This window comes from Lepisosteus oculatus, chromosome 2, assembly GCF_040954835.1.
Source record: "Lepisosteus oculatus isolate fLepOcu1 chromosome 2, fLepOcu1.hap2, whole genome shotgun sequence".
In the NCBI taxonomy this organism is placed as follows: Eukaryota; Metazoa; Chordata; class Actinopteri; order Semionotiformes; family Lepisosteidae; genus Lepisosteus; species Lepisosteus oculatus.
Window position 1 is genome coordinate 19,304,872 of NC_090697.1, and position 21,277 is coordinate 19,326,148.

Below are 21,277 nucleotides of genomic sequence, written 5' to 3' on the forward strand. Positions count from 1 at the left end.
CTGGAGAAGCTTATAAAATAATGTAACATGGGTCCAATAATGCAGATTATTCTCTAATGAGAATTTAAAGTCTCTATACCTATATCAGGCAGGGTGAAAATCTAACTCGTTTTCATTGGTTTTTATGTGGGGCAGTTAATTTGGTGCTGTAATGTCTTGTCACTGTACCCTTTGTGTTTTCTCCCCATTCATCAATTTAGACCCAAGATACTCCGGGGTCAGCATCTTTAAAAAGTTCACAGTTAGCCTATGGCTATTTACATACATTATGGTCATGACTCTGAGAAATGACCCTCATTAGACCTAAGCCAGTACTCTTATTCTGACACACTCCCTCTTACAATGCGTCTCTTGTTTTCCAGTGATTAACAAGTTCTTAATCCAGCTCCCCATTCACAGGTCAATTAGGGACCTTTATCTTACTATGTCAAGCAGAATATCTAAGAAGCATCCTACTGCAGTTTTAGGGGAGGATTCATTTGGGAATTGCCTTTGAATCTTAAAAGGATTTGGGCTTTCATCAGCTAGATCATCTTCTGTTGCTATCACAACTTACACAATGAAAAGTTCTGAACAGCCACAACCTATTATCTTACATTCCTTTCTCTTACAATTATTACCATACCCTGTATTTCTATATTGCTTTTCATCCCGAAGCATCCCAAAATATTTTCAACTGGACCAACTGTCTTCTCCAAGTCAGCTGACAAAAGGCAGTATGTCACTCTATTACTTTCTAGGTAATGTACTCTCTCTTACAAAGGGAACTCACTTCATCCACCACTGTAACGCAGCACCTACTTGAACAACCTTCAGTTGCATGCCAATACGATGGAGCTCTCAATGGTTGGCTTTTAAACATAAAACTTTTTTGAAGATTGGCTTTTCATTTTGGAAACTGTTATAGGCTGCCATTTGCCAGTGTCAGAAACCTAGAAATTCACTTGGCCATAATTATGAAATGCCTGCTTAAAATTGTGGAATCCTTTTTCTGTCACCTAGGAAAAAGTTAGAAACCTAAAATGGAAAATTAGTAGACTTTCTCAATGGTAGGCAATGTGTTGCTGTTATAAATACCCTTTTCGTAAAAAAAAAAACTCTTTTGGAAAGGTTTGAAAAATGTAGCCATCAGCCTCAGTCTTCAGCTTCAGTGTTTTCCCTTTTTTGATGCTAGTTCATGTCATTGCTGCCTGTATGCCTGTACTTACTGTACCTACATTAAATATCTTCTACCAGGTATATGCCTATTCTTGAATATTTACAATATTTTTAGGTTTCCTTTCACTGCTTCTATGGTGTTCGCCAATATACCTATTTTGGTATAATTTGCTAACTTGCCATTTTTACCAACTGTACCAGAAAATACAACATCATTCATTTAATTTCAGTCATTTTATAAATCACCTTTTCCCTGGTATTTACATTTCATATTTTTCTTAACTGATTTGTTAAACCATTTGTGATTTGTTTTTTTTGCACCTTTAAGATAAATTGGTTCTGTGATTCAAGAAGAATTTGTTTAAACTGTTGTTGCACATTCCAGTGATTTCATATCTATCCTACAGTATCTATGACCACAGTTCTGTAATGTGTCTCTTACCTATGCCTCACTCTGTCTTGATTGCTTGAACAGATCACATCTATACAAGCATTTCCTCTTGTAGATGCTCTGTCAGACTGGGTAAGGAAACTATCATTAACCATATTTAAAATTTCATTTTTTTTTCTACCAATATTCTTATAGATCTTTCCCCATCTGTATTGGAAAAGTTGAAGTCTCCCATAACTACCTCTTTATTTATATACACTGTACATCACTATTATACATACTATATTACTTTATTATAATATCTGAATTGGGTCACCTGTAGCATACTGCTAATACCACATCATTTGAATGTTGTTTTGTAAATCAGAGCAACATGTTGATTTCTTGTGCCTGAATATTCTCTTTGCTGTATATTTCTCTAATTCCACCTCTTCCAATTTATCTATCACTTTCAATTATATTGTAAGTGTCTGCTAAACAGTAGTATCTATATTTTGTATGTTTTACCCCATAGTCTTGGCATTCAGGTAAAACTAATTATTTTGTTTTTTGTTTTTTTCCTGGGGTTCTCTTTTAGGAACTGTTCTCTGTGGATCTCCCTTGAAGATGTTCTTTCTTCCTCTTCCATTTTAGCTAAAATGTTTTTTAGCCCTCGTCAATGGGTCCCAATTTTATTTAGATATATTTAATCACACCTCCTCAGTAGGCCTTTGCCATAGAAAGGTTTGCAGTGATCATGGTGTGCTGAAGAAGATGTCAGCTTTCAAGTGCTCAGCTGTGTTTACAAATTAAACATTTCCAAGTGTTCATCTTTGAACGGTGAACAATTCCTGAAAAAACACTGATGTAGTCCTGTTCTTTAGTTTATCGCCAAGGCTTCTGAGTTTGTTATATATTACTGTTTATGTCAATGTCACTGCTTCCAGCATGAAGAACAACTGAGCTTGAGAGGAGTCTGTCTACTTTTTCGGGGAATATTAGCAATCTTAGATCAAATGAGACAGCATACTATAGTCGATTTGGGGTCCCTGACACACCTTTCACTTTCACAAATACTGAAAAACCAATCTTGTGGAATACATGCCACTTCTTCTTCAAGCTTCTCAAGGTATTCACTGGGAGTTCCTAATATTTTTTCTACGGTGAATGTATAAAATATACTCCTTGCCGGGCTTATATACACTGTCTGCCAATGCATCAATCCATTTATTAACCACATTATCCAATTCTGGGTCAAGGGAGAGCTGGAGTCTCATCTGGCAAGCAACTGGCGCAAGACAGGAGTCCATTGCAGACCACACACAGACACAAATGCACATAATCATACTAAGGCCAAATTTTCACAGAAGAAAATTAGCCTACCGGTACATCTTTGGACTGTGGAAAAAATCGGAGCAACTGGAGGAAGCCCACACAAACACGGGAAGAACATACAAATTCTATGCAGAGAGCACCCCAGGAATTTAACCTGTGGCCCAAGTTGTACGATGCAGCATTGCTAACCTCTGTGCCACCTTGCCACAACTGTCTGCCAATCATGGTCTCATTTACCTTCAAAATTTATCTAAACTATCAAGTCTCTCAAAAATACATATCCTAATCCCTTCTCTGAAATGCTGGCCACACTGCAGCTCCTCTGACACTCTCCTGCTTACAACTGCTTAACCTAAATAATGCCACAGGTTCACGTATGATCTCCGATTAATAAGAAATGCTTCTAATGGTCTTTGTAAGAATCAATATGATTGTTGTATTTAATCTAATTTGACTATTCCTTAAGTGTTCCTGAAAATATTTTATATACAGTGTGCTACAAACATATTCAGCTCCTTGCACAGGTTTCACATATTGTTGCATTAAAGCTAGCATTCATGACGCTTTGAAATACCAATTAAATGTGCTTCGTTCTGAATCGTAGAATATGGTACAGTGCAAACCTGGAGATTTTGTCTATCTTGTGATGCAAATTGTAGGTTCACACGTTTCTTTCGTAATCCAAAATAGTGTTGCAGTTCCATTTTAATATTGGTTATATACACAACCTGTTCCACGTGCAAAGAAAAATGCAAAAAGAAGCAAACAGATTATGAACATGATAGAAAAATACAAGAGTCATAATTGTATAAATATACACAGGTGTACAAAATTACATTCAGGGGCCACAGACTTGTTTAGTGGCCTCCATGTGCAATAACATCTCATGATTTCAGAATAAATCCTGTCTTTGCGAGATTCATTGGCTGGGTACTGAATGTCAAGCAAAGACTCAATCTAAAGACGGAGGATCTTTCATAGCAAGTCAAGAATAAAGTCACTTGAAAAAGTGCAAATCAGGAAAAGGGTACAAAAAGTATAGAAGTCATTGTATATTCCTGTGAGCACAGTCAGCACAACCTTAAAAACAGTGATAGTACCAAACTGGGTCAAATCTGGTACTTACTAGAAAAAAAACACTTGTTTTAATTGTTGCTAAAGATGTTTCCACTAAATACTGAGTTCAGGGATCTGAATTTTTAAGCAATCAACATTATGTATGAATCATTTTGTAATTTATTCAAAATAAAATATCGTAGGAAGGGTATAAAATACTTTTGCACGGCACTGAATTACAAGTGAACAGTTTTTTTTTAAAAGGACTAAAGCAACCAGCATTAAAATACAACTCACTTACACACATAAGTCATTCAATAATATTGTGATATAGTATATATCACTTTATACTTTACATTATACTCATCATCATCGGCAGACTCCATAGCGAAGCGGAGCGGTTTCTACAATGCATTGCCAGCCGTCCCTATCAGTCTTCATTATACTTATACTTTATACTAGTATGAACTTTAAAAAAAAAGTATTTAATCCGTAGTTTTATAGATAGTATAACAGTTTTGAAATGGGACAGTATGCCCACTTAAGTTCAAGCAAAGCAGCACCTTGGTCATCCAGTAAAGTCTACAGTGATAGACCTGACATTACTTTTCAGGTGAGGTTAAATCTTCAAAGTAAAACATTCAACATATTTTCCAAAATCTTATTAAAAGAAAATGCATAGCCTTACTTGTGAAACCGCCCTGATCGATCTTCATTGTCTGCATAGAGGAACATTTTTATAGCATAGTTTTCAATGTGGGCGTTTCCAACAATCTCCTGAGAAATGGACTCACTGTCACTTAACTCCTTTTTCATCTGAAACAACAAAGAAACACAGAATTTAGAGGTCCTACAAAAAGTACATAATACAAGAAGTGGATAAGAATGGAAACACCGATGTATAGGAACGTTGGGCCACTATGTGTGGCCAGTACGGTTATTATGAGCCATGTCATAAAATCAACCAGTGTCTGGAATTCTGTAAGAGGGATCAAACATACACGAGAAAGTTGATTAACTCATAAGCAGTTAATAGAGGTGTTATCCCAGAATATCTAAAACAAGCTGGTTTAGGCAAGAAGGGATAAGATGACCATTCAGTAGACACGAAGTATACTACTTAGGAAATTATGAGAGAAATTATGTGCCCAAAACATTACAGAACTACCGGAACCCTTCGCTGTTGGTTTGGTGGAAAGATTTCCTTAGAATGGCACCTGTGCACATGTCCGTTTCTTAAGACAACAGTAAAGGAGCATTCATCTGATCATTTCACAATTCTTAACTGCTCTTTGTACCACCGGACAAGCAAATGTGCATTACAAGTGTGATGAACTGTTTGTGCGTTCAAACCTGTCTGTGGCAACCAGCTTCAAGGCTGTGGACGGTTTCTGATGAAACTGTCTACTTTTGCATTCAAAATTTGTGAATTCAAATATTCTGTATTTCTGTGTTGTCAAAAATGTGTTTGGCTTAAGACTTGTTCCTTCTTAAAGGGTCTTTGGCCATGATTAAAAAAGGTTTTTTAAAATACTAGTAGAGAAATGCGATATTTCAATAGTGCAGTGCCATGCTACAGAAGTCCACTGGTTTATTATTATGTACTTAATACAGGTATTACAGAATTCCCGAATTCACATAATCATTGTTGAAGCTGCTTTTGCTAAGGAACAATATAAATATGGGAAAAAAACACAGAATAATCAGAAAAAACAGTGATTAAATATCTTAATACTTTACTGGAATAAGACGCTTTGATTTATACTGTAGCTGTATCAGCAGGGTGTGGTGTATTAGCAGGGGGGTAGATCTACAGCCAATTCAGACCAGACGGATGAACTCAACTGTGTGACCCTCACGAGAGAAGTGTAGAGAGAGACAGAACATGAGAAGAGCTGAAAAGCTGTATTGAAAAGGGGCTACCACACAACCTCAGAAACTTAAAGCTAACCTGGATTGGGTTCCCTGTTTGTTGGTTTTATTTAACATTATTTTTAGCTTCTTTCGCTGTTTGTTATGAAGCTATAGAACAGCAAAGAAGACTTTCCTATTTTCCCCTATTATTATATACCAAAAATCCTGGTTTCTCTCTCTCCAATAACAGTAAATAAAACACTCTGTGGGCCATGTTCATTGTCTTCCCCGCCTCCATGTTGGTGTGTCATCGGTGGACATAGTGACTGACACTGTCACAATAGGTGATGTCATTTTTTATGACTTCAAAGCAAAACTCCTATTTTTTAACCACCCTTTGTCTGAACAGCTTTCCTAGCAACAAATAAATTATTAATTATTTTTTCCCTCATGTTGTGAGTTCCTGTCCAAATACAGTCGGCCAACAAATCTGTTATTTTAAATCCATTTATTTTAAAATAACAAATATGCAGCATTGCTTCGCTCCAAAATAATTACAAAATAAAATACGGTAAGATGTAACCAGCAGCCATATCATCCTGTAACTCACAACTGGCAACCCACTGAAGCTCAGCAGGTGTGAGACTGGTCAGTACCTGGACTGGAGACCAACTGGGAAAAACTAAGGTTGTTGCTGGAAGACTCTCTGTGGTCATTAAAAATTCCAGGGTGTTTCTCTAAACATATAGTGGTGTCACCCTGGCATCCTGCCCAAATTTCCCATTGGCCTTTACCCATCAAGGCCTCTTAATAATCTATGAATTATCTTCATCACTCTGCTCTCCTCCCCACTGACAGCTGATGTGTGGTGAGCGTACTGTGCGTACTATGGCACAGCACTATTACACATAACTGTAAAGTTTTTTTTATTATTAATAGGTAAATCTGGAAGTTCTCTGATGATAACTGGAACATGAATATGAGGCTTTTTTGTACTTCACAATGCACAATCCACAGTTGATCCGGTTAAATTAAAGATCACATCACAGTGTTATGTCACTTTATAGCTGGTTTCTAGGAGCTATATGTTTCTAGGTGAGGGACAATAATAAATTACTGACTAGAACAATCTGATTATTGCACTTCATAACCTTGAAAATAAATTATTATATTTACAGAGAATATATTACTTCTATTACTCATTTACAGTATCAATACACTATTAAATATAATCATCAGATGATTTAACCACTTTTCAAAACGTTGTATTCTGGGGAATTCTTGGAGTTATTAAAACAATTCAGAAATGTAAGCATCTGCATGTCATCTCAGAGTTTCAGTAGTAATTATGATTAATAATTCTTTACATTTAAATGTTGCATTGTATCCAAAAGCAGTGTACATATACAGTCTGATCCACTTCATCTACCACTAAAATACCCACACATCTGGGTGATGCACAGTAGCCCCAGTATACAACGGATCCAGTGGAAACCTTGGTTTAAGATCTCTGGTCCATCAACACCACCTATAACAGCAGCCTAGTTTTCCTTGGAGTTCCCCCATCCCTGTACTGACTAGGACTGAACTTACTTCCTTCCCCTCAAAGTATTAAACCACATCATAGAACAGACATAACCAATCTTGTTATACTGTTTTCGACAATTATTTTATTTTACATTTGCTCAACTACTAAACAGATGATCACATTCTATGATGCCATTTAGTCCCCAGGAGAACAGCAAGGGAGTTTCATCTCCCAAACTACAAGTGATGTTTAGAAATCGTGTAAACTTTCTGTTTGAATACAACATTTTGAAAAGCAGTTAAATCATATTAAACCATTTGGATATTTTGAGAAGCAAATGTGTTTAATATTACATTGATATCTGTATATGAATCCTGTGGAATCATTTAGAGTGAATATTTTGTATCTGTTATCATCATACAAAGACTATCAAGGAAATACTCAATAACTGATGCTTTGGAGTTTCTATTTAATATCAATCTGCATAAAAGAAAAACCTTAAATCATTACCATTACAACACATCATCTATGTAACAATTACGACAAGGAAATGTTTATTCCTACCCAAAACAATCAAGTTTAAATCCATATAAAAAGCACCTTTTCGTGTCAAAAACGTATAATTTTAAAACATTTACACACAGATTTTATTTTCTACCATGAATATCTTAGGTGCAGAGATTAAACGAAAATAAGAGACGTTTAACAGTAGATACTTGAAATTATGTTAAGCTTTCAAAACAATCACAGGTCAAAATATTAAGGCACAGTGGATGGTTAACTTATTCATGCATTCTTATGCAAATGCAATATTCCACAATTTCACTTTAAATGGAAGAATCCTTAACAAGAAAATAAAAAGATCAAAACAGATCTGTGTCATAAAAAGCATGATTGTGCCTTTAAAAACATTTGCAGTATATTCTCTCAAAGACATGCATGCAAGAGCTTTGGATTCTCAATTCAGTGAATCAGAAGGTGCTGAGAGAAAGCTTATTGTACCATATCTAAAGAAGACTATTGAGAAAGAAACCCTTTTATGGGAGACTGTGTGGTCTGAAACCCCTAGACACGTTTTCTTCTGCTTAAGTGACCACCACCTCCTTTCATACGCTAAATTAGCGGGACTCCCATATTGTGTGTATCAATGGTTTGAAGTGGCTGGAACCCAAAAAAGTGCTTCAGTAAGCCAACTCACTGTGACAGAGTAAGACTTTCTAAGATGTTAAGAGTCTACCAGAAAGCTTCAGGTTTCCCTGTAAAATCAGTAAAGCAAATAATACTGCTTACATTTCAACAGGTGGACTCAAGACTTGTGAATAGAGTTACTGTTCACTTTTTAATGAAATTTCAGGCTCCTTAAAAAAAAAAAACATAATACATTACACAGTACATCATTTGTATTTAGCAATGGGAAAGAATGTGAAAACTTAAGAGGAAGTGTGCTGACTTCCTACAGTACAAGGGACATATCAAACATGGTAACCAGGCTCAATTACATGAATTAAAACAATCCAAAAACTTGGGACATTTATTTAAATGTGACATAAGTCACATTTATGTGAAGGAAATGGCCCTTTAAATATGAAGATTTACATATTAAAATTGTGTTTTCATAATACATTTAGTCAGTACTTCTCATTTATCATTCATATTGATAACATAGTGAACAATTGTCTGTGTAGACAGTAAAAGGTACAGTAACTACTTATGATAAACTTATTCAATAAAGATAGATAAGATAAATCTTATTCAAAGGAAGAACTCCAAATTTTAAATGAAACATTACTTACATTTTAATTGGTTCTCATGCAACATATTTAAAAGAAGGAAAGTAAACTGTTAGAATGATTTAATGGCTATAAGGTTGTTTCATACATTTTACAGATAAAAAGTGGTCTTTAGAAAAAAATACTTTAGGCCCCAGTACAATATGCAATACTAGGAAACTGTCACATGTAGTATCTTCAAAGGTTCATTGTCACTGTAACACGTTCCAAATTTAAAATGCAGTTACAGAAGACATCACCTCTTCTAGAAAACTGAATGAGCACCTTCATATGTGTGGAACATTGTTCAATAAGACCCTTAATCCAAATCACAAGAATCAACTGAGAGATGGAAAAACATGATAGACACCACCAGAAAAAACATATACAGAAATAGCAAATAAAGGGATAGAGGACAATGTGAAGAATGTGATTATTTCTTGCCTATAAGGTACTGAAACAGAAAAGAAAGAAATTGGATTATGTGTTCTGCTTTGCACTCTGGCAACTGAAAAGGCTAATTATTCCATCAAAATAAAATTATAGTTTAAGATGGAAACATCATGGCTTTTATTGTATCTTTTTACACTGAGGTACAACATATATCATCTTTGTACTGAGATGAAGCTGACATTCTAATTGTCAACAGCAATTTTTAGGTGATTACCAAGTGGGTACTAAAGAACAAGCTTAGGTTAGACCTTAGCCTGAAGCTAGCATTCTGAATACAATTGAGGCCTTTATCCACAAAATGGAAACGCCAATGATACCGATTTTGTTATTCTAACCAAACTATTTTATATTCTTGTAGTTCATTTTAGTTTCTGCCACAGTAACTACACTGCGGATAAATAAGTTGATTTTTAAATTATGCCCTTCAGCCTTATAAAAAGGTACTTCTCCGAGAAAAGTAATCCAAACAACAATAGTATCAAAGAAGATATCTATCAAGAAAGCAACCCTGTAGTGGGCACATAGGAAAATAATGTTTTAAAATGAATAAATGTAATCACAAATGGACAGAAAGCAGCTGCATCAGATTACAGAACAGTAAAACTCTGGCAGGAGGACAGGTGTTTATTTTTAAACACAATAGGGAGGGCAGTGCCAGATTGCCACAAACAGAAAGAACACTGGTTCTTTGATCAGTGGAAGGTCACACAGGTTTTCATTTTTCTTTCCAATTAATTTGCAGTGTTTATACATTGCACACTGCGAGGTTACATATACTTGACACAAAGGGTTCTCTTTCTGAAAACACTCTCCTAATGGGTTTCCTTTATGAATAACAGGTAAGCACTAACTTGCTTTTATCAGGGAGTACATGTTTTCACACCCTTTTGCTAGAAAAGCATTTACAAGAGTAACACAAGGCAGAAACACCAAACATACAATTGGGAGACTTCTCTGAAAATAAATGTTATCATGGGCAGTGATATCAGGAGACATTTTTCTAGGAGTTAATTTTAAACTTTTAAAACCATTTTTTTTCCTTTGGAAATAATAAAAAAAAACAAATACACAAATGAAAATGGAAGCCAGTCTTTTACAGACCCAGAATCACTGCGTTATTATTTCAATATCACTCAGCTTCCACCTAAAGCTTAAAAAAAATTATAACAAACTTATCTGAAGACGTTTCCACATAATATAACTACTGCGGAACCACTCTATTGGCAGCAGGGATGTTCTGTTGATATGATATATCAACCACTCATCATGGCAACCAAAACAAATTCTCAAGTCTTAATTGAATCCAAAGTATTCTTAAAATTCCCAGTATATAAATGGAAAAAAAGTATTTATTTTTCCCCTTCAATGTATGCATCATTCATGACCCCCATCTTTCCACACACTTAAACACGGAAAAAATGTGGGGCTCTGGTTAGCAAATGTGTCTGTAGGTACTTATTAATGTAAAAATGGGACCATTTGCAAACCACAGCAACCACATATTAAATGTGATTTAGAAGTCATGTTTCATTCTTCAAAGGTGAAAAATGATTTAATATTCTTTTTTAAGAGCACCTGGGTATCTGTGACAGTAAAAAGATTATGAGCAGTGGATGTACAAAATTTGAGATGTTTAATTTTTCCATATCAGAACTTCATACTGTTTTAAAATTTATTTTTTCAGGAAATAAAGGAAAAAAGGTACCCAACCTATGTTCCTCATCTATTTTCCTACGTTCTAATGGGTTGAAATAAATAGATAATAAATAGAGTGGATTATGTACAAATGCTGTACTAAATCAAAATGACTTAGACGACCAAATTTTTGCAATGAAAATGATTAACTGAAACAGAATAAAAAATCTTCTATGTAATCCAAGGTGTAAACAAATTCATAGGCAATTTAACATAACTGAATGGAACTGCCCAAAATAAATTGTATATTGTATTTAACACCCATATTAATTTAATGATAACTACTATAAATTTCTTAACTGAACAGCAAAAAATTAAGTTTTGACTTTGATGTTCCAAGACAATTGCACGACACTGTAACTCCAGTTCATTAACTAATCATACTACAATGTACAACTGCTTAAATAGCCTTTTATGATAAAAGAAATGAAGAATAAAAAGTATTGTCCAGATAATTAAAGCACTAAACACTAAAAGATGAAAAATCTCTAAACTGCTGCAATTAAATGCACATTCCTTTTAATAATGTACTGGAGATATAAAAGTCTGTAGCACACTTAGTAACAATTGTGCTTTTTTCTGGCAATCATCAGCAATAACATTCTACATTAGTTCACTCTTTCAACACGTGACAGTGTCTTGTTCAGATGAAGGCAGATATTGAGTATGGGCAAATATGAGAGACTATGTAATTATAAACACGTTTCTGCCCTTGCATAATTGAGAATTCATATTTGTATATCACATTATACATGGATGCAGTATTACCTTATAAATGGCTACACCTTGCATCCTTTTTTTTTTAAGACAAACTAAGACAAAAAGTTTTTTTAAGACAAGACTACAACAAAATATCCAGAGCAAACACTGCATACCTATGTGTAGGTGTCATGTTATGTTTATGTGCAAAAAAAGGAACAAATGTTGTCCTGTCTCAGTCACAGTGCAACACCGTCACAGCTCTTCATCAGGAAAAGAGAGAGTGAACACACTTAGGATTACAGCAGGAGTGTCACAATACAACATGGCACACAGGGCCAACAACCTTGAGTGCTGAATCACAGAAAAGCTCTAATGATGGTATATTGGCATTACTTTAAAATGTATACAACGATTTCCACCAGTTTTACAAATACCGTAAGATCTGTGGGCTTTATTGTGTGCACATGCAATTACCATGCACAGTACTGCCCATTATTCAGATATAAAAAAAGGAAAAAATTTAGCGGATACTTTGCTAACAGAAAAATAATATTTTTAAAAAATAAACTTCTTCTGACTTAAGTAAATATTTGCACTGCGGTTTGGTTTTTGCATAGCCGGCATTCTTAGTCTGCTTTTTTAACACCTGACATAAGGCGCATTTAATGTCACAATTTGAAAATCCAGAACATCGTACTTATCAATGTCGCTTAATTCTGAAGTGTGCCTGAAAATAACGCATGATATAATTAAAGTGCATGCACTAATCAAAACATTTATGATCAATAAAAACATTTTTAAATAAAATTTGCACCTAGGTAAATTTTCAAAAAATACATTTCGGATTAACTTTTACAACTATGCTGGTGAGTTACTGTATAATTCCTAATAATTATGAATGTTTTCTAATAATTAAACAAAAGTAATGAAAGGTGCAGCGATATTTTATTGGATACGGTGGACCCATTTAAAACTAAGTGCAGTGGTCCTTTTTTCTCTCTTCAATGCAGTAAACCTTAAATTATTCAGAAACCCGGATTTGTGTTTGCAGTATTGTAGATTTTTCCCTGACTGGATGAAAAGAAAACAACATCACTAAGGTGTTTCCAGGACATAGAATGAACTTCTTGTAAAGCAGTACCATACCCTACTATTAAGAAGAAACAGTATCTCCTAGGATTTCTGTACCATACCACCTTTTAAAATAATCAAATGTCAGGACATTTAAAGTGCACGTACCTGGCAGTGTAGACAGAAAGACATTTATTGCCAGAATATCAAAAGCATAGCATTCATACAAAGATTACCAATGGTTTATTTTCTGAGCTTTGGCACCAGAGTTCTAGTGTTTGAAGCGACTCTTGATTTCTAAAGAAATATACACACAGCTTTCAAAATATAATTATCACTCTGGATTTAAAGTATAAAGTATGTTTCAATGATGCATTCCATCAATCATTCGAAATGGGATTATCGTCTTCCATAAAATGGCCCTACATATACTGTATAACATTATAGGATGAATCTGTTAAAACTGCATATTTCTAGGCCATGTAGAGACAAAACACTACAAGTAACATAAAGCTATTAAAAATGAATGTGGAAAGTTTTAAATCATTACTGGAAAGTCAGTCAGTTGCATTTTGGGTTTAGTCTCAGAATACTTAACCTTTTTTTCTGTTATGTGAAAAAGGAACATTCAAAAGGAAATTCTGCCAAGAGGTACAAATGGTGGAAATTGCTTATTATGTCTAATTATGGTAATAAAAATGTCTCTCACTAAAGGTACTCCCTTTAAATGTTGAAATCATAATCACAGCAAATGAGCATAACAATTGATATGCTTCACCTGCTATTTAAACCATAACCATTTAATCTCAAGATTTTTCCCCGATTATTTGAAATGACAAAATATTTGCAAGTACAGATAAAAGATCCAACAGTACAGTAACTCCTTTATTTGGGAATATTTTCTATTTTAATTGTCAAAACTGTTATTTTTAAACTATAGGTGAATTTAAAAAAGTATACATCTTTTGATGCGTAACAAACAGCTCATGAATGAAAAATTAAAAAGTATAATAAAGAAATCACTTTGAGGTCAAACTTTATTTCACACTTTGACATTAGAACTTGCCAAAATACTGAATTGCATCTAATTTAGGCTTAACAAACACTGATTTCCTATATAAAGCAATAGCAGATAATAGGTATCAAATATATATATTTGATCTACAAAAAGAATGCAGATCTACCATGTATCGTGCGTCAGAAATAAAATAGAAATTAAATTCTAATTTATAATGGAGGAACTCTTTCAATGCATACAGGCATAGGGTTGCTTTCTAAAGATGTGTGCAGTACATCTCTTAAATGTTTACTTGTTCAGGTGGGTAGCTGCATCAGCATGCGTAGGCTGCAAAGGAATAAGTAATAGGTTTATTCCATGCTGAAAAAAAAAGAAGAAAGAAAACACAACGTTTCGGCCGTGGAGCCTTCTTCAGGCTTTACACCTGAAGAAGGCTCCACGGCCGAAACGTTGTGTTTTCTTTCTTCTTTTTTTTTCAGCATGGAATAAACCTATTACTTGTTCCTTAAATGATTACTTTCGTGCAAAGGAAATGTAACTGGAAATAAAAATCAGTTTCTTCTTTTCATTTTTATTCTGCTGGTTCGAACTAGGGTTATGCCACTATCGGAGTATTGTATCTGTATTGGGGCAGCAGCTCATCTTCATTTATACTATAATGGATTCTGGTTCTCTGGGCTTGTGCCCTCTCCACTCCCCACCCCAGTTCAGAACCTGCAAAGTTAACTAGTCAAGTAGTTTGATGACACCAAAACAGGAGAAGCAACCATTAGAAATGGTAAATTACTGGTAGTTCCCGACTTACATAAATATGACTTCAGGCAAAAAGTTACGTGCAGCCTCAGTGTCGTTTCCCATTGCGTTTTATGTGTGCATTTGCACTGTGTATTTGCAGTTTTACCCTTTTAGCGTGAAATGCATTCTAGTGATATGAAAGGCACTAATGCTGTGAAAAGCACTATACAAGTACTTTTCAAGAACACAGTTTTAATATTAAACTACTGCATAGTACATTTTCATAATGTTGCCATTGTGTATTACAGTACTGTAAAGTTATTATTTTTGTAATAATAACAGCTGTAAGTATGAATGTACTGTATAAGAGTTTGTTCTTATGTAAATTATGGCTTATGTACAGTAACATTATACAAAACGTAACCCTTATGAAAACTGAGGTATATCTGTAACCTTTTTATTTAGATGTAATTAAAGTAAATGTTAAATACTTGTGAAATATGTGGCAGATGAGTGTTACAGTGTAACTTGCAGGTTGCAAAATCAATGGTAAATAAGAAATGGGAAACAGCTTGGAAAAGCTAACTAAAAAAGAGATTTTTATTTTGAAACTTTCATATCATAGACAATGAAGGTGAAATGATAAAATAGCAAACAACCTTAGTACATACAGTTAAAAGTGTACAATGTACAAATAAGATCCTATTTAGAATACAGTACTATGTTTGTTAGTGAAGAATATGTCTGTAGGAGTTAACATATCAAATCACTTAGTTATCACAAATCTGTTGTTACTACAAGTAGAAATAACACTGGAAGCACAGGGATTAATTCAAGGACTTCAGAGAAGGAAGGTACAGCAGGAAAATATCATTAAATACAAACAAAAGGTCAAATGTACCTGAAAACATAACTTACAAACTAAATATAAATAGAAGCACAATTTTATTTTCAAACTGTTGAAAATCTTTAAGTTCTTTCTACACTATCATCACCTGAAAAAGTGGCATGTAGCATTCTGACTACCCAAACACTTAACACTCTTTACGACTGATAAGAACATCACATTGGTTAGGGCCCAAAAACCACACAAGCTAGATGGGCTACATGAACTGCTCTTGTTTTCATGCTTTATTTATTTTGGTAAAATCTTTCTCCTTACAGTAAAACATTGTTTTCTGTACCCTGCCCTGACAAAAATCTATAAATGTGGTGTACAGACCTGTTTTGTATAGAAAGAACAAAGCAGACATTATTTAAAGCAGGTCCATGAATTACTCAAAATCGAGAAAAGCCTTTGTCCAGCTCAACTAAAACAATTTCTATTTAATCAAAACCATGCTGGGACACAAAAGGAAAGGATGCTTTTGTAGGTTGCAAGACTGAGATTAGGAAACGTTTCTTGACACAGAGTTGTGTGCTGTGAATGTGGATCATGTGGGATCCTTCAAGAGCTGCTTGATGAAACTTTGGGGTCAAAAAGACCAAGTAGATACAAAAAAGTCCATTCCATCTTTTTATAAGTCAGAATAACCAAAAGAATAGGATGTTTTTTTTTTCCCCACAAACAGCCTTACCGTCTCCAATTGATCCATTAGCTTCACTAGAAATTTACGACATTCAGGCGTTTTACTGTCAAGTTTCATTCCTGTCTGCATGGCATAGAGACGGCCTGAAAGAGAAAAATAAAAGGTTGTTGGACATTCTTTCATACACAAAATGCATAACATGCATTTATGTGATAAATTACCATCCCATCTTGCCAGAACACAAACACTCTAAGGTGATGTCTTTGTACCATATCATGTACTGTAGGCTCCCATTATCTACTTTTCAAAGTGTACATTAGGTACACAGCAAGGGTGTTTCTTCCATGTTCGAAACATTGCTCACTTAATATACTTGCTCTGCTGTCTGATGCTAAACTATTGAAAAATGATTGTATTTAATCAAGATTAGACCTCTCAGTTACCTTCTAATGTACTAAATATGCTTTAGTTTGTGAAGTATTTTGTGGCTTGTGCACCTAACTAAAAGAACTCAGCATCAGCATGTTACTCCCAGCTTTTCAAAGTGGTACCCAATGAAATTTAGAGTAGACTTTCAAATTCGCCTATTTAATTCTAAACTAGAGTGCTCTAACTCCAGAGTAAATGAAGAACTTATTTCATGATTACAGTCCAGCTTTGATATCTGAAAATTTTAAGTCTTCTTACCGTGCCAAAAAAACAGGCTCTCACATAATGGGCAACCGAGTCTAGCTATGTGTGCCACAATTTCTGTGGAAATCAATGCTCAAATCCTTTAGTGAATCTATGAATGCTGATATTTTTAAAACATACTCAGATCGTTTCAATAAAGCATTTAATTTATAACTTAATTTTAGTCTTTGGTTTACAGAGTCAGTTTGTGGTGTTTTTATATCTTTTTACTTATGTGTATTAGGATTATTTGTCAAATAACTCTCATTAGTAAAATTATATTACAACATGATTTGTCTTGTTTGTATCCATTAGTGCAGCTCCTTCTTCATTGATGTAAATTTCGACACAAGAACTACCGTGCCTAAATTCTATGTTGACTATCCCCTATATTTATAAAGCCAGACAAGTTTTATTCTGAAAAGAGAAGAAAGGAAACACAACGTTTCGGCTCACACCCGAAGAAGGCTCCACAGCCGAAATGTGTTTTCTTTCTTCTCTTTTCAGTATGGAATAAACCTTTAGCTTGTTTCTTTGCAGCCTACGCATGCTGACACAGAATAGAACAAGTTTTATTCTAACTATTATGTACAAAATAGTATTAGCTATAGACTCCATATAACCGAATACTTGGAGTAAGCAGCATTGTGAAGATGAGCCTACTCATTCCCACCTTGAGGCTTACTAGCGGTCTGTTAATTATACCTTAGTAAGAAAGCAGAAATCCGTAATAAAGGCTTTATTGATAAAATGTTATTTAGGAATAAAATCTAAGAGCATATTTCTCAAATTTCTAAACAGGGGTATTAGGAGGTTAATTAGTGGGCATTTGCAATCGTCGGTTCAGCATTGGAGATAGAATCAGATGTTTATGATCATTTTAGCAGGTTATCTGAAATTAAGCATAACAGTTACAAAGCCTTACTGTTTAGAAGTAATAAATTAGGAGCATATTACTTAGAATAAAATATATTTTAAAACAATAATAATAATAAATAACTTAACAATTAAACTAATTCTTCTTTTCACTGTAGTGTAATGGACACTTCCTGAGTGAGCATTTGAAACTGGTTTAACATTTAACTTTTTTGAATTATACAATATGAGCAGCAGAGTCTAATGAATAATTTTCACTTTAAAATAGGCCTGCTGTATAAACCTAAAAGCTGTATACTAATAATGGATTTTTTTTACTACTTTCATCGAATTCTTTCATTTAATAAAAATAAATAAAGTGAATTTAAGTACTTTTAAAATTAATTTTGAATTTGCATGTTTGAGGTTAGAATCCTACAGAGCTTGGCACTATTACCAAGACTTGGATGAAGAGGAAAAAATAAGACTTTTCCAAAGACAGAAAAAAAACAGAAAAAGTTCCATTGTACATTACATAAGTCATCATATTTAAAAAAATCGGAAAAGAAAAAAAAGAAGAGATTGAAAAACTAATTGAAAACGTCTTAGCTAAAAACACATTTTAGAAAGAATTAGTTAAAATATTTTTGTAATCCAATTTAAAACTTCTTATTCAATGATGTGAATCACCTTGTACGACATACAAATAAAATATGCAGTGAGTGTTGTGCATTTTTATGCAGGTGAATCACAATAAAAGTGCTATTTTCAAAATTTTGACCTGCACCCTGACAATTTATAAAACTATCACAACAATGAAAGATGAATATTTTCCCAAAGGACATTACGCATCATAGTTAATGACATTCAACATATTCAAACGACTATACAAACTTGTTTTTTCTTTAATCTGGATTTACCATTGTTTTTTTTCATACCTTCACCCCCATTAATCACCAAATGTTAATCATTGTGATGTTACAACCACCAACCAGTGCTGCACCACAGGAAGAACGAGGACTGTAAACACTGTCTTCCAAAATGAACACACTGACAGAGCCATCTACCATATTTTACACAGTGTTAAACGGATTATCACTAATAACAGTGATATGTTCCTTGCTTACAACAGTGCAAGCACACAGTTTACACAAGGAATGGTGGAAGTCAATAGCAAGCTGTCTATCCTTGCTGTTATATCCTTCATTCAAGAAATGGCAGGATAAAGTCCTCAAATCATATAGTTTCTAGTAACCAAAAAAGCAATTAGGGCCAAATGGACTCCTCTTATTACAATGTTCTTCTTGAGTAGAACGTAGAGCTCAACTTCCACTCTGCAAGGGTGTCGTTTTGCATTATCCCTTCTGAATCCCCCTAGAACTCCTAAAAGCTAAAAGCAATACTGACCAACGAAGCACTTTCTTGTAAGTAAAATATAAAGACAAAGACATGTTTTACTGAACTGTATTAAGCTTTAATGTCGGTATAGAATACTAAAGAAAAAATAAGCATTTTGGTGAGGTAAATAAGGTGCAATTAAGTAATGAATTGCAATTCAGAAAAATAAAATAGTCAAATTATTTAAAAATTGTTTCTGTAAAATGGGTTTCTTTTTTAAAATTGGGAAGTTGAACCATATTTTCCACTTAATTTTAACATATTTAGTTCACGTTTTACAGGGTACTATTGCATGCCAGTACCAGTTTGGGCATTTTGTTAAATAAACAGGACTTCTATTTACAGTCAAACGTGTAAATGTTTTAAGGGCTCCAGTAGTAACACTTTATGAGCTTTACTGTAGTTTAGAACATGTTTCTGTTAAAAGAGTAATGGACAATTTTTTTCCTTGCGTTCTAAATTATGGGAAATTTTGTATATACTGTACTCTACAACACATGTGAAAAGTGTTTTAAAAGCTATGATGTGTTGATGGGGTATGTTTTTCCCTAAGGTTCTGAATTCAGTCAGAACATTTGTACCACTAAATGGTATCTGATGATCTGCGTGAACACAAACTAATGGATGATAAACAACTTCTGATAAAAATAAAACTTTTAAGTAAATATAAAGTAAGAGAATAAGGAACATTTAAGTCAGGTTGATAAAGTAATTCAAGAGATCCTCCTTAGGAAAGGCTATGTAATCCCCTTACTTCTGTTATATGTAGAGCCTTGAGTGCAGTCTGGTACCATGCAGATTCTGAACTTAAAACTCACTTTCAGTTTAAGACCACTGAAATCCCAGCCCAGCAGTATTAGGCTACACTGTCTTGAAAGAATTAAAACAAAAAAACGTATACCCAGATGGGAATGTTTAAGGTATTACAAACAAAAGAGGAGCATAAAAGTTAATAAACTGTCCTATATGTCAATACATTTAAAAAAGTTTTTCTAGCAATTCCAAGTGAAACTATAACACTTGAACTCGCCACAGAATACTTTGCACTGAAAACTGATTTCAACAAGTGCTTCCTTGTGATATCAAATAAACTACATGGCTTTCCATCATTCCTGTCTTCTAAATTTTGGAATTGAAAATGGCACAGTAGGATACAATATATTTAAAAAAGGAAAGACCAAAGATTTAATCAAATTCAATGCTAATAAAATGTCAGCAGCTATCTTTTATAAGGTTAACTTTTAAGATAATACACATACTTCTATATAAAAATGAGAACTTAAGTACTGCACAAAGACAAAACCTTTTATTTGGAATGTCAATAATTTCATTGGTGGCTTCTTTGTCCAGTTTGCTACGTTTAATTCTAAACTCCACACAATCAGACTCAGTTCAATGTAAAGAATCTATTAGCTACAAACCAAACACATAATTGCATGGCATATTATGGGTGCTGTTTCTGTTATTACACTGCAATGTAATACAGTACAGGGTACAATTAATTAAAACAGATCCCAGATTTGTATGACAAGTATACAGTGTCATCATACTGAAACTGAACACAAAATGGGATGGCTTGTGCTATGTTTTTTTTTTTATATGGAAAAGTCTAACAAGCTGGAAGCAATCCACTGAAGAGTGATATTAAATACTAACTAAAACCCTGAGGCAGTGCCTTACACAGTAGCTGTTCCTTTTTGTAATCAGTATATTAAGCTCTAAAATCTAAAATTGGAAACCACAACATTACAAATGTTTCTAAACTAATCATCAAACAAATTTTCAAAACCTTAAGCAAACCTAATCCAGCTGAAACCATATTTCTTCCAGAGCTCAAATCACAACATATAGACCAACAACCATGAGATTTTTTCCTGACATTTGACGTTGCCCCTATTACAACAGATTAGACTATGCATTGTACAATGTCGTCCTTTGTCGTGCCACGACGCCCATACTGCTAAAGCTCAGATTTTCCTCATTTGAAACAATGCAACAGTGTGGTCATTCAGAATGCAAGACCATGAAAATTAAAGTCACAGTCCTCTCCTACAATTCAGCAAATCCTTTTAGCTTAAA

At 34.1% G+C, this 21,277-nt stretch overlaps 1 protein-coding gene across 3 annotated transcripts in view; it reads right to left on the bottom strand.

The window, feature by feature from the left end:
* Positions 1-21,277, bottom strand: part of vta1 (vesicle (multivesicular body) trafficking 1) — a 70,334-nt gene that overhangs the window by 20,974 nt on the left and 28,083 nt on the right. For all 3 annotated transcript variants that reach the window (XM_006642961.3, XM_015339138.2, XM_069198277.1), the window contains 2 exons: positions 16,322-16,416; positions 4,608-4,735 (listed from right to left, as the gene is read on the bottom strand). In XM_006642961.3, the coding sequence (XP_006643024.1) occupies positions 4,608-4,735; positions 16,322-16,416 (223 nt within the window). The remainder of the gene's footprint in view (positions 1-4,607; positions 4,736-16,321; positions 16,417-21,277) is intronic.